The 13322-nt window shown below is 37.0% G+C and overlaps 1 protein-coding gene across 6 annotated transcripts in view; it reads left to right on the top strand.

Moving 5' to 3' along the window:
- The first annotated feature begins 6966 nt into the window (after nucleotides 1–6966).
- The window catches only part of LOC107673605 (FAD synthase-like), a 13810-nt gene continuing 7454 nt past the window's right edge, over nucleotides 6967–13322 (top strand). For 3 of the 6 annotated variants that reach the window (XR_001632419.1, XM_016467255.1, XM_016467273.1), the window contains exons 1-4: nucleotides 6967–7502; nucleotides 9678–9830; nucleotides 10052–10811; nucleotides 10937–11084. Coding sequence is in view for 5 of the 6 variants with exons in the window: in XM_016467255.1 (XP_016322741.1) it covers nucleotides 7200–7502; nucleotides 9678–9830; nucleotides 10052–10811; nucleotides 10937–11084 (1364 nt within the window). In the remaining variant the exon portion in view is untranslated. Of the gene's footprint in view, nucleotides 7503–7928; nucleotides 8440–9605; nucleotides 9831–10051; nucleotides 10812–10936; nucleotides 11085–13322 lie in introns of those variants that run through there. The other 3 variants (XM_016467264.1, XM_016467293.1, XM_016467287.1) reach the window with 3 other exon arrangements.

Here is a 13322-nt window from a genome sequence, read left to right as displayed (position 1 = left end):
AAAGTTTAAAAAAAAAAAAAAAAAAAAAATTCCAAAATGTATGAAAAAAATAAATCATACACATACTTGAAGTGGATGAATTCTGTCCATAAACTATGATGATGATGATTTACTAAATAAATTCCAAGATGTGCATCAAAAACACTAGGAATGCACAATATAACGTATCAGTATTTTATTATTTAATGATCAATTTTAAGCTACTCTGCGTGTGTGTGTGTGTGTGTGTGTGTGTGTGTGTGTGTGTGCTTGTGTCTGTTGAAGGAAACACAGAAGATGGTCAGAATTGAACAGGAAATGCCCCCTCCCTGTGGGTACAAGACAACCAATCAAGTGGTGAGAAAGAGAGGAAGAGAGAAACAAAAGACAATGCATGCTGCATGAGGTCTGTGTATAATAAAAGCATGACATTTCAACTACACACCACATGTAGAGCTTTTTTCTATTATCGCTTTATATCGTCCATGTGGCTTCACTATCTGACCACGCTCTTCTACATGCAGCTGAACTACTCGCTTTGTTGCAAACCTAACCAACATCCTGTTGACTCAAGAGTTGACCACCTACATGTTACTGCAGCTAGTTGTTCTAGTACTGGGCAAAGTTCTCACCCAACATCTGCACAAAGGTATCTTCCAAAAGAAACCTTCAGGATGACAACACTGGAGCCTCGTGACAGGAGACAGAGGGCAGGCTGGGATGAAGCTGCTGCCTTCAGTGGTGAATACTGCATCAGATATGCCACAGCTGAATCTGAAACCAATGGAAAACCCATTTGACGTCCTGCCCAGGGTAAAGGACTAGATCTGGAAACATGTTTAAGCAGTCAACTTGACCAGACAAACTATATTTCTCTGTTGCCTAGCAAAATTATGCGTCATCTGGGCTATCAAAAATACAAACTTCTCAGTGGGACATTCTGATACAGGAGCACAGGAACACGATATCCTGTCGAGTGCTCCTCAGAGACTAGATGGGAAGTTTGGGACAGTAGCTCAAAGTGGCATGTTTCTAAACCTGATATAAATTAGAGGAAGTCAAGACAGTGGAAAACATCAATAACATCACCAAAACCAAACACGCATCGGGCCTTGATTATGAAATACATGCAGAATGAATTGTTCATAAATCCATTCTAATATAAATCCGTCCTGATTGCAATTCACTGGGCAAACATCATTCAATATGTAATTATTTATCACAAAAGCAAAATCGTTTGAAATACTTCCAACTGAAGTTCACAAAATGGAAGAAGTCTGGAAGAGGCCTAAAAAGGGACAATATAAGAGTCTACTCTATTTTGACAGGTTCAGAAGCCTGTCTGACGCCTCAGACAGATCGATACACCTCAGAAACAAACATGTCTGTTCTGAGCACTCGATTTTTCATCTGAGATTGAGCAAGTGTGTGTCACTGTGATATCAGGCTCAAAGAGTCGATTTAGCAGTAATAATTTCCACTGTCAGCCTGTTCGCCCTGCTTCTAATCAGGTGAAATTGTGAGCTATCTAGAGCTTCCTTCACCAGTTAGTGTCATCTGCAGGGAACTTGATAACATATCTACTTAGAAGAAAAGAGAAAAAGACAGAGAGTTACAAAAAAGCAAGCCTGTCAGTTCGTCATAAATCCTGTTTGGCTTTGTCGTGGCGCTACTGTCAATCATTCTTCTACAAATATAATGATCTAAGAAGGGGAAAAACACAATCAACTAGTTCTGATTTTGAAGTAATTGACCTTCTAACTCATATATTACAAGTTAATGAATGATTTAAATTTTCACTATCCCACAGGTTCTATCACTGAAGCCCAAATTAGACCATAAAAAGTCAAATCAAGGCTCAAAGAGCGCTTCCCAATATAAGCACATGGACATGACATAAAATATGATGGAAAGAGACCAGTTGGTTTGGATATACTCATGTAATATGAAATATGAGGCCGTCAAGAATGGCTCATCTTAAACAATTCCAGCAGCAACAAAACTACTGACTCAGTTTCCTGAGACTGACATCACAGGCACTGTTTCATAAATGACTGTACAAACTAGAGATCGTGTACAGTTTTGGGGTCTAATGTCACAGCCAGACATCTGAATCTGATAGGAACACATAGCCTCGTCCCTCGTGTTGGACTGAGTTGCTCCAAATGTCTGTGACAGCTGCTCATGCAGCAGATAAGAGCTCACGCCGGTGTAGGATTCGCAGCTGGCGAGATCAGTCTATGATAAATGGCCCTAATGTTGAAGACAACTGATTTTCACAACAAGAAGAGTTTATTTACATTTGCATTACTGTAACAATATAACAGAATAGAGATAGTCTGATAATCGGTTTGATAAATATTTCTACAAATACTCGCACTTAAATGGTTAATCGGTTCTTTAACAGTTACTTTTGGAATCAGCTTAATTTTACATAATAATGAGCACAATTTTTGTGTTTTTAAGATCTACCGATAATGAAACCATTTGCCGAGTCTCTAACAGTGAATTAAGACAGTTAGACAGGCTAAAAGTCTTAAAAAGTTAGTAACACTTCACAAATGTAATTATTATTTATTCACTTGTTAACGCCATGCCAGCATCAAGGCTATTTTCATGGCGATCTCAGAACACCACAAAGGTATACAATAAACAAAAAGTTATAAAAAAACGTTTCAAATCTACACTAGACAAAAATTCTAAAATTAATTCAGGTGATACATATTTAAATAAATCAGTTAAACTCAACACTTCACTTAAATGTAAGGTGTTAAAATAATAATAATAATTTATAATGATTTACTTATAAATAATACATTTAGAAAATAATTCAATTGTAATATTTTTATCACTATTATTATTGAAATATTTATAATGTGTGTCATGTTTTCATAGTTGTAATCAACTGATTATTGATATTGTGTCGAAAAGCAGTATTAACAATATAGCTAATTTGGTCCTACATATCAGTTATTTGACACGTTTAAGTCATCAAAAAACATAATATTGGTCGATTTCTATACCACAATACGCATAAATTACATATTATTACTTGCTCGCACTTTGTTTCATGTAAAGATAAACCTTACACTGCCTTGAAAAATTACAACGAATCTCGATTCTTGAAAAGCTCTCTTGTGCTCTTACAGTATGCACGCTGGGTAATGAGACAAAATTTTGCTCAATGCCAAAAATATTCGTCGGTAGCTTACAGGCCATAGAACGGACGATGTTTAAAACAGAAAGGCTGCTAAAACAAAAGTAAATCGTCAAGTCTGACTCAAAACCTGAAAGGCTGTAACAAGTTGAAACTGCTAGATTTCACCAAACACACGCATCCGAGCACGTTCCAGTGCGGAGCAGTATGGATTCCTGTCCCGGATCGTACAGTCATGACTGTGCTCAACTTTTGCCTGAACTTACCCGCTCGATTCCGGTCCTGCTCTTCTCAACACTGTTCAGATCAACTGCTGAAAATATCACATTGGAGCAACAAAAGACGGTCCAGACACCAAATAAAGCACTGGTCTCGCCAGGCTCATTTACACGTCGAGTACGAGTAATGGCATGAAACTTTCAGCTCTGCCTTCCTTTCCTCCCCCAGTCTACCCCCCTCTTCCACGGTCCAAAAAAAGTGGCACTTCCGCGATCGGATGGCTGCTTGTATCATGTGGTTTGGCGTCCACGAGAGCGCCCGCACCTGGTTCTCTCGGCGCGCGCCCTTGACCTGTTTTTCTTTTTTTCTTTTTTTTTTTTTGCGATTCACAGTTGAACAAGAAACGAATTTTCCTTAAACAGGAATTATGAACTCATTCATGGACTTTCCCGGGCGTTTATGGTCTTTATTAACAAGGAAACTACTTGAAATTATCACTTAGGCCCAGTGTTGGGGGTAACTCATTACAAGTAACGCGAGTTACGTAATCAGATTACTTTTTTTCAAGTAACTAGTAAAGTAACGCATTACTTTTTTAATTTACAAGAAAATATCTGAGTTACTTTTTCAAAAAAGTAATGCCAGTTACTTTGTTTTCCCATTTATTGACTGACAGCTCTCCTGTCCCCATATTGGGAGAAATCAGAAGTACAGAGGCATTGTGTGCGCTGTGTGAACATGATGTTACTGTAGTTCTAGACTAAATGTGAATGTGCATTAATTCATCCCACTCACAAAAAACAGATTTAGTATTAATCACAATGAATTAAAACTGAAATGCAAACTCAGAATATGATGCAAACCTGGCTGCAATAATTAAATATGTTAAATAACACAAATGTATCTAATCCCATTTTATTAACTGATGTCTTTGCTGCTGACCTTTGATGATCCAGTTCAACCATACTAATAAGCAAAAATTACTTTAGATAAACTAACAATTGTGCTTCATTGTTTTTTTTATTGCTGAAGAGTGTTTCTTCTCCTGTGTTCTACTGTACAGACGTGAATTTACTTTTGCTTCAGCCTGAGGTTTATTCATTACACTTTTTGGTGTGAAAGGGCTTTTATATTTGCTATAAATAGAACTTATTATATTAAAAACAATCAAGCCCTGCTCATATTTAAGAAAGTAACGCAAAAGTAATATAACACATTACTTTCCATAAAAAGTAACTAAGTAACGTAATTAGTTACTTTTTTAGGGAGTAACGCAATATTGTAATGCATTACTTTTAAAAGTAACTTTCCCCAACACTGCTTAGGCCTACCTAAAGCAAATATATGTAGCCTATAATAGGCTACTGTTTTAGTCACGGTTAACAATAACATAAAACGAGTGTAAGAACAGTGTAAGTTTTTTTCTTCTTTCTTTTATAGGCTATTAAAAATCAAATAGTTTTAGATTAATGCCAGCCTGCAAGCTCCAGTTATTAGATGATTTGTCCAGAATTAAAGCTCTCTCCTGATTTAGCCTCATGACTTTATTTATTCTGTGGAACAAAAAGGAAAATGTTAAGGAATGTCTATTTTGGTTTCTTGCATGTAATGACAAGAAATTGTGACTAAATATGTGACGCTGGCCTGGACCACAGCACCAGTCATAAGTAGCACAGGTATATTTGTAGCAATAGCCAACAATACATTGTATGGGTCAAAATGATCTATTTTTCTTTTATACCAAAAATCATAAGGATATTAAATAAAGATCATGTTCCATGAAGATATTTTGTAAATGTCCTAACATAAATATATCAAAACTTAGGCTAATTGTTGATTATTAATATGCATTACTAAGAACTTAATTTGGACAACTTTAAAGATGATTTTCTCAATATTTTTTTTTTTTTTTTTGCACCCTCAAGATTCCAGATTTTGAAATAGTTGTATCTCGGACAAATATTGTCCTATCTTAAGAAACCATAGCCTACATCAATGGAAAACTTATTTATTCAGCTTTCAGATGTATAAATCTCATTGTCAAAAAATTGACCATTATGTCATTATTTTACCTCAAAACAGTGAAATCACAAATAATGTATCGTAAAAGTGGTCCATGGGCCTCATACTCTATATGGCAAGTCATGCCAATAAAGCACCAGCAAACAGAATTTGAATGAGGGCTTTCACTCAGATTTAACCTGTTGCATTGGTTAAATCTACTGAAGGAATATACACATTGTGTGTTTTAAATCTGAAAAATATTCGCAGCAGCACTTTTTTTTTCAAGAAATGAAACTGAATTAACTAGGTCAGTGGTCTCCAACAGGGGGAGTGTGTGCAGCACTAGCCTACTGCAGGGGTCTGCACTATATTGCGCAATAAATAAATTCAAAATGCGTTAAATACAAAAATACAGCAGGCTATTTGAACAATATAAAGTTTAGCTAAACATAGCTTGATATAAATCATGGCCAGCTGTTAACAAAACTGATAAAATTATAAATCTGCTTATTATTTTGCTTTACTAGGAACTAGGAAACTAGGGTCTGTTAGTTAGGAAATGCATGTGACGCTCAAATGCTCTTTTTGGAATCAGCTTGATTTAACAAATGATAAGCCCTATTTCTGTGTTTTAAGAAATAGTTGATATGAATAATTCAAAGACTGATAACATCAAATAAGTCACCCTCAAGTCGCCACCTACTGATATAACCCGCAGAAAGGGCCACTAAACAAACCATTTCAACCATTTCAAAAGATTCGAATCACTCAAATGAATCGTAATTCCCACTGAAGCGCTCGAAACGCCACACGCTGGGGACGCCTGCTGGTCAAAACTGTGTAACTGCAACAAAAAATCAAATCAAACATGCATAAAATAATTTTACATGCCAAATGCAAATATTTTCGTTTAATAGCTTAATCTGTTGATGCAATTACCAAATCAACTAATAGCATTACAGATGAAGTGTTTGTATAATATGTGTAAATTCATTCCATTGTAGGGCTTGTTTTGTTTGTTTTATGGAGAGCTTGGTTAACCAGGTCAATAAAAGACTATTAACTACAACACATTCTTTTTATTATACAGATCAAGTCGCCACCTACTGATATAACCCGCAGAAAGGGCCACTAAACAAACCATTTCAACCATTTCAAAAGATTCGAATCACTCAAATGAATCGTAATTCCCACTGAAGCGCTCGAAACGCCACACGCTGGGGACGCCTGCTGGTCAAAACTGTGTAACTGCAACAAAAAATCAAATCAAACATGCATAAAATAATTTTACATGCCAAATGCAAATATTTTCGTTTAATAGCTTAATCTGTTGATGCAATTACCAAATCAACTAATAGCATTACAGATGAAGTGTTTGTATAATATGTGTAAATTCATTCAATTGTAGGGCTTGTTTTGTTTGTTTTATGGAGAGCTTGGTTAACCAGGTCAATAAAAGACTATTAACTACAACACTTTCTTTTTATTATACAGATGTGTCATTGAAATCTGTACAAATTTATGAAACATGGCAAAACATTGAAATTTTAAAACGTGTCTAAACAGTTATGACGTAACGAAGCCTCGTTTATTGACATCACGTGATTTTGGCAGTTTGATACACGCTCCAAATCACAGGTTCGAACCAAATGGTTCTCAAACGTTCTAAAGCTTTGCGAAGCAGTGGTTTGAATGCGCCCATCACCAGGGAACCCACGGTTCGAATCTGCTAGTTCTCTTCCGGGATTGAGTTGAGGACTACAAACTGAACAGCTCTATTCACAACAGAAGAAAGTGCACGCAAACTTTATTGGGTACGCGTGGCGGTGGATTTTTCAAAATGGTGCGCGTGTGTGCTTATCCTGGATGCTTCAACCAAGAGAAATCTGTGAGACTCCGTCAGTGGGCGTCAATGCAAGAGGAAAGCTTGACTTTTCACACATTGCCCCTGCACGATCCAGAAAGATTGAAACCGTGGCTGATCGCCCTTCATCGAGATACCGGATCACCAATTCAGTCTATCCGTGGATTGAGGGTGTGCAGCCAACATTTTTCACCATCCGATTTCAGTGTAGCCAAAGGAAATAAACGACGCTTGAATTCAACAGCTGTACCTAAGCTGTTTGTAAAACAAAGAACTGAGGTAGGTGTGGAATACAAATGTACCATAATCATATGATTTCCTATGGACATGATAAGGATCTCAGGGGGCGATCTATCGGTACGTTAAAGGTAAAAAAGTTAGAGGTGTAACTAAGTGGTGCAACCGGTGCTGTATGATGAATGTCCAGCAGCACTGCAGTGTATTTAGTGTGCAGTGTGTAGACTTCCGAAGTAAACATATTACACATAGCGTACTATTAAAATTACATTAAAAACACATTTAAATATCAGAAATATTTTTGTGTGTGTGTCAAAGCTGCTTTCAAGTGGTCATATGACTAACTGCAGAAGAAAACTAAGCTGATTTTACATAAATTGTTTAGCAATTATTCAAAGAGACAATTAAATGTAGCATTACATAGAATCACCCTGTAAATTTTGTAAAGGATGTCTGCAAATAGTCTGCTTCCACTTCCCGCCCTCTTTATGCTGATTGGTTAGCTTATTAAGGAAGTAGTGCAACGTCTCGCATCGATTGGCCAAGGGACGTCACGTGACCGGAGGAGTGCAACCAAGTATTCTTACTGGTATATGTAACTGGTGTTGTAAGGGTGAGTTATCGACTAAGAGTAAATAATTACAAATCAAGTACAGCTTTTAAAGTAGTAGTAAGTAGCATCCCGATTCTGTATTATATATATGCGTTTGCATTAGCTAGTATCGTTAGCTGCTATCAATGTTTATGGCTGATTTGCTTTCATAACACAAGCATGCGGAACACTCGGGACTTTGTTCATATAACCGTGACAGTAACGTTACCTTGAGATCATGGTGACTGTACAGTTTGAGCAGATGTAATGTTATCATTGATTTGCCTGCCTCATTCTTGAATGAGATTAGTGCTTAATTGAATAACATTTAAGTTAGTTGGCCACGAAATCCGGACTAAACCCAGGATTCAGTTTCGTGCCTTACAGGTAAGGGAAGCGAATTATTCTGCCAATAAACTTTACTTGGGACATATATTAGACATTTTTATAAATATCCAGTTGATTTGTTAGAACAGATCAGATAATTAGACGTGGATAATTATGCAGCTACAAGAATGTTATTACAGTTTTTTTTTCTTTCTGGCGTGTACTTTGTTTCTTTGTAAACCACCTTAATAAACTATTAAGCTATATACTATATAAACTATTAAACTATCTAAACTAGACGTGTTTTCAAGACTTTTAAAACTTCGCAATAAGTTTTTGTCTCAATTTTTCTGTTGACTTTTAACAATTAATATATTATCTTTGCTTGTTTGTAGGGCTGCACAATTTGGTCAAAATTTTTGTGATGTCTATATATATCAATATGAAAATAACAATGTATTATTAACAAATCAAGTATTAAGCAAACAAGAAGTATTGCTGTTGCAGTATTTCACTAGAAATAAGCAAATCAAGTATTTAAGAAAAAAAAATTAGAAAAATAATGTTATTGTACATCACAGCTGTAAAATTGCAACACTAGTATTTATGGTCTTAATTTATTCATTTTCAAACATTTTTAAAATTTAAATTTGAATTTTTTTTTTTTTACTGAAAACCACAGAGAGCCTTAAAGCCTCTCTTTTGTTGACAACTGCCTGTTTATAAGCACGTAAGCACTTACAAGTTTTAAGTTGTTTTGGTGCGTTTTTAAATGCATGTTATAAATGATCCAAAAACGTTCAGAGATGAGATTGTGTGGAACAGCATTTACCTTGAATCAAGACCCTGGAAACACAGGATCACGAGCTGCTTGTGTGTAAGTGAACACAGTGCAGTGCTAATTCTGCTAAACCCTGAAACATTCAGAGCTTATATTTATTTAATTAAACTGCAGCACTGAGCCATATCACAATTTTGGTTTCATTGCGATCAACCATGGAGTCCTACTTTCTGTGAATTGTTTTTAAATTGAAGGTATCTTGGTTTCATGTTTAAATATCTATAGAAGATTATAGATCTAGAGAAATTTTGATTTCTGTCCACGCTTTTGGTATGTTTGATATTCAGTCTTGAAAATAAACTTTTTTTTTTTTAATTGATAGATTTATTAAAAGTCAAATAAAGACTAGTTTTATTGCTCAGACTTTTGTGCTTGTTCCCAACAGACCCTCTCCATCTGTCTCTTCCTTTTTCTTTCTTTGCCTTTCTCCTGTGTCATAATTTTCGGCTGAATGCAGCAGGCTTTGCCTCGGATTAGTAGAGTAGCTAAGAGGGTTCAGCGAATTGGAGCCCAAATCACCCCAATGGCTCAGAACTGCAATGCATCCTCCACGCAGAAAGATGGTGCTGTCACAGCAGCTGTTCTCATCATAGGAGATGAGATCCTCAAGGTAATTTACAATAGCTGTTGATTATAGTCACAATTAACACTTTATCTTGTATATACTGTTATTTTTCTGACCGTTGAGGGCTCTATATGGATTTTGTTTATCTGTTGTCCAACCATTGACACATGCAGGGAGGTTTCCACTTTGGCTCAGTTAATTGTCTCTTCTAGAATCATTAGAAAACAATATTTTAAAAACTTTTGGTTTATATGCTTACATTGCAGGGTCACACTGTTGACACTAACAGTGCCTTCTTGTGCCGTGGGCTTCGCAAGCTTGGCATCACCATAGAGCGAATCACTGTGGTACCTGACGTCCAGGAAGTCATTGCTAAAGAAGTGGCACAGCTTTCCTCCTCTGTTACTCACCTCATCACATCCGGTGGCATCGGTCCCACCCATGACGATGTCACTTTTGAGAGTGTTGCTATGGCATTTGGCGAAGGTCTGCATGCTCACCCTGAACTGACAAAGCTAGTAGAGGGGTTCTTTGGCCCGGTCACTACCAACAGTGCCCAAATGAAGCTTGCCATGGTTCCCGTTTCTGCCAAACTCAATTTTGGCATAGACCCTCAGACAGGCCAGCGAAATCGCTTCCCACTAGTCAGTGTCCGCAATGTATACATATTTCCCGGCATCCCCTCTCTGCTGGAAAAGTCTTTCAGTGGCCTTACCCATCTGTTTTCAGGTTCTGGTACCACCTTTCACACCCGTGAGGTGTTTGTGAATGCGGATGAGACTGATATCGCCCAGTGTCTAACAAAACTGCAGGCAGGTTGGGGCAAGCGCGTCTCTCTGGGCTCTTACCCAGACTGGCTTAGTAATTATCATCGTGTCCGATTGGTTTTGGACTCTGACAGTGCAGAAGAGGTGGAACGAGCAAGAACTCAACTAATAGAAGAGCTGCCTGAAGGATCTGTGGTTCCTCTTGTCACGGACCCGGTGTCAGTCGCAGCTGAAGAAGTGTACACGCTCTCGAAAAGTGGTGAGCTTCTTTATAACCATATTTGATTGCTGTCAGTTACATGTATTCGATCTTGACCAGTTTAAATCTCAATTTAAATCAGTTGAGAATAACCTTGTTAAACATGTATACCAAATATCTCACAGAGACAGTGCTGGGGAAGAAAGTAGCTGCAGCATTGGGGACCATTGAGATGGCGCTGGAGAAATACTCGACTAATGAAATCTGCGTTGGCTTCAATGGTGGCAAGGACTGCACAGCTCTACTGCATTTATATTATGCTGTTCTGAAACGGTAAGAAAGACTAAAGTAAAGGTCTTGACAGAAAATAGAGCATGTGGACCAAATTAAATTACAGTTGGCAAAATTTTGCATAGTATCCCCTTTTTTTATTTTTAGACATTAGAGTGACCTCAAAATGTATTAAACACACTTAAAGGTATAGTTCACCCAAAAATGAAAAATCTATTATCATTTACTTACCCTCTAGTTATTCCAGTTTCTTTCTTCTGTTGAACACAAAAGAATGTTGGTAGCCCAACAGTTGTTGGTATCCATTGACTTCTATAGTATGGAATAAAATAATGGAAGTCGATGACTTCCAGCTACTGTTTGGTTGCCAACATTAATATAACAGTGTTATTAATAAACATTAACACATGTATTTAATGTATTTAATAAATGATAAGATCGTCATCCTCATGTTGTTACAAACCTTTATGGCTTTCTTTATTTTGTTGAATACAAAATAACATTTTCCCTCATGGGTTCCACCAAAACTACACTGGCTTTAATTGCTCGGACAACAAATAGACATTTTTCAAAATAAATGCTTTTATGTTCCACAGAAGAAGTAAAGCCATGTTTGGAAAGACATGAAGATGAGTAAATTAAATGAACTATCCCTTTAAGACAGCACAAGCATACCTTCCAAAAATTATATTACAGAAATAGATGCTTGTTTTAAGTTCTGGTTGTCAAACACTAGTGTATCTTCACACATATCAGACATTCAGTTAAAGGATAAGTTCACTTCCAGAATAACAATTTCCTGATAATTTATTCACCCCCATGTCATCCAAGATGTTCATGTCTTTCTGTCTTCAGTCGCAATTAAAGCAATTAAGGTTTTTGAGGAAACCATTCCTGGATTTTTCTCTAAATAGTGGACTTCAGTGGGAGCCAATGGGTTTAAGGTCTAAATTGCAATTTCAGTGGCGCTTCAAAGGGCTCTACACGATGATCCCAGTCGAGGAATAAGGGTCTTATCTAGCCAAATGATCAGTCATTTTCTTAAAAAAAAAAAAAATGTATATACATTTTAAACACAAATGATCGTCTTGCACCAGCTCGACCTCATGCATTACGTAATTATGTTTGAAAGATCACGCGTGACGTAGACAGGTACAGACCCAGTGTTTACAAAACGAACGTGCAAAGAAAGTCAAATGCCTTTTATAAAAAAGGTTTAAAAAAATGATGTCGGACAATTTTGAAGTTGCAGGAGAAATGGAGATGGAGTTTTTCTATTCTGCTAGGACACCTGTGTGAACGTGAGGAGAACTGATTTCATACATCCACTAATGATCACCTTAAGACCTTAATGCATAAAAATGTCTCAGAAAAAGTTGTCTTAAATCTGCATAATTTGTTTGCAGATATCATGTGATTTGCTATTTTCTAATGTACACGTTGAGTTTGGCTTAAGGGTCCAAATAATTTTTGGGGTACTATTTAGAAATGCTGTGAATTTAATTTAATGTCCATGTTTAATAGGCAAATGTCTTTAAAGAAACAGCATAGACTTAAGTTTCATATACAGTATCTCACAGAAGTGAGTACACCCCTCACATTTTTGTCAATATTTTATTATATCTTTTCATGTGACAACACTGAAGAAATTACACTTTGCTACAATGTAAAGTAGTGAGTGTACAGCTTGTATAACAGTGTAAATTTGCTGTCCCCTCAAAATAACTCAATACACTGCCATTAATGTCTCAACCGCTGGCCACAAGTACACCCCTAAGTGAAAATGTCCAAATTGGGCCCAAAGTGTCAATATTTTGTGCGCCCACCATTATTTTCCAGCACTGCCTTAACCCTCTTGGGCATGGAGTTCACCAGAGCTTCACAGGTTGCCACTGGAGTCCTCTTCCACTCCTCCATGACGACATCACGGAGCTGGTGGATGTTAGAGACCTTGCGCTCCTCCACCTTCCGTTTGAGGATGCCCATGCTTGGCCAATCCATCACCTTTACCCTCAGCTTCTTTAGCAAGGCAGTGGTCGTCTTGGAGGTGTGTTTGGGGTCGTTATCATGTTGGAATACTGCCCTGAGGCCCAGTCTCCGAAGGGAGGGGATTATGCTCTGCTTCAGTATGTCACAGTTAGGGATAAGCCGGTATCAAATTTTCATGTTGCGATTAATTGCTAATGCTTTTATCACGGTATACGGTATTATCACGATATTGGAATTTAGTTTAAAAAAAAAGTGCTGTCATAATACAGTATAACAGGTTTAATAACTTTT

The sequence above is a fragment of the Sinocyclocheilus anshuiensis genome, unplaced genomic scaffold, assembly GCF_001515605.1.
Source record: "Sinocyclocheilus anshuiensis isolate Anshui unplaced genomic scaffold, SAMN03320099.WGS_v1.1 scaffold1247, whole genome shotgun sequence".
NCBI classification, from domain to species: Eukaryota; Metazoa; Chordata; class Actinopteri; order Cypriniformes; family Cyprinidae; genus Sinocyclocheilus; species Sinocyclocheilus anshuiensis.
This window is presented reverse-complemented; position numbering and strand designations above follow the sequence as displayed.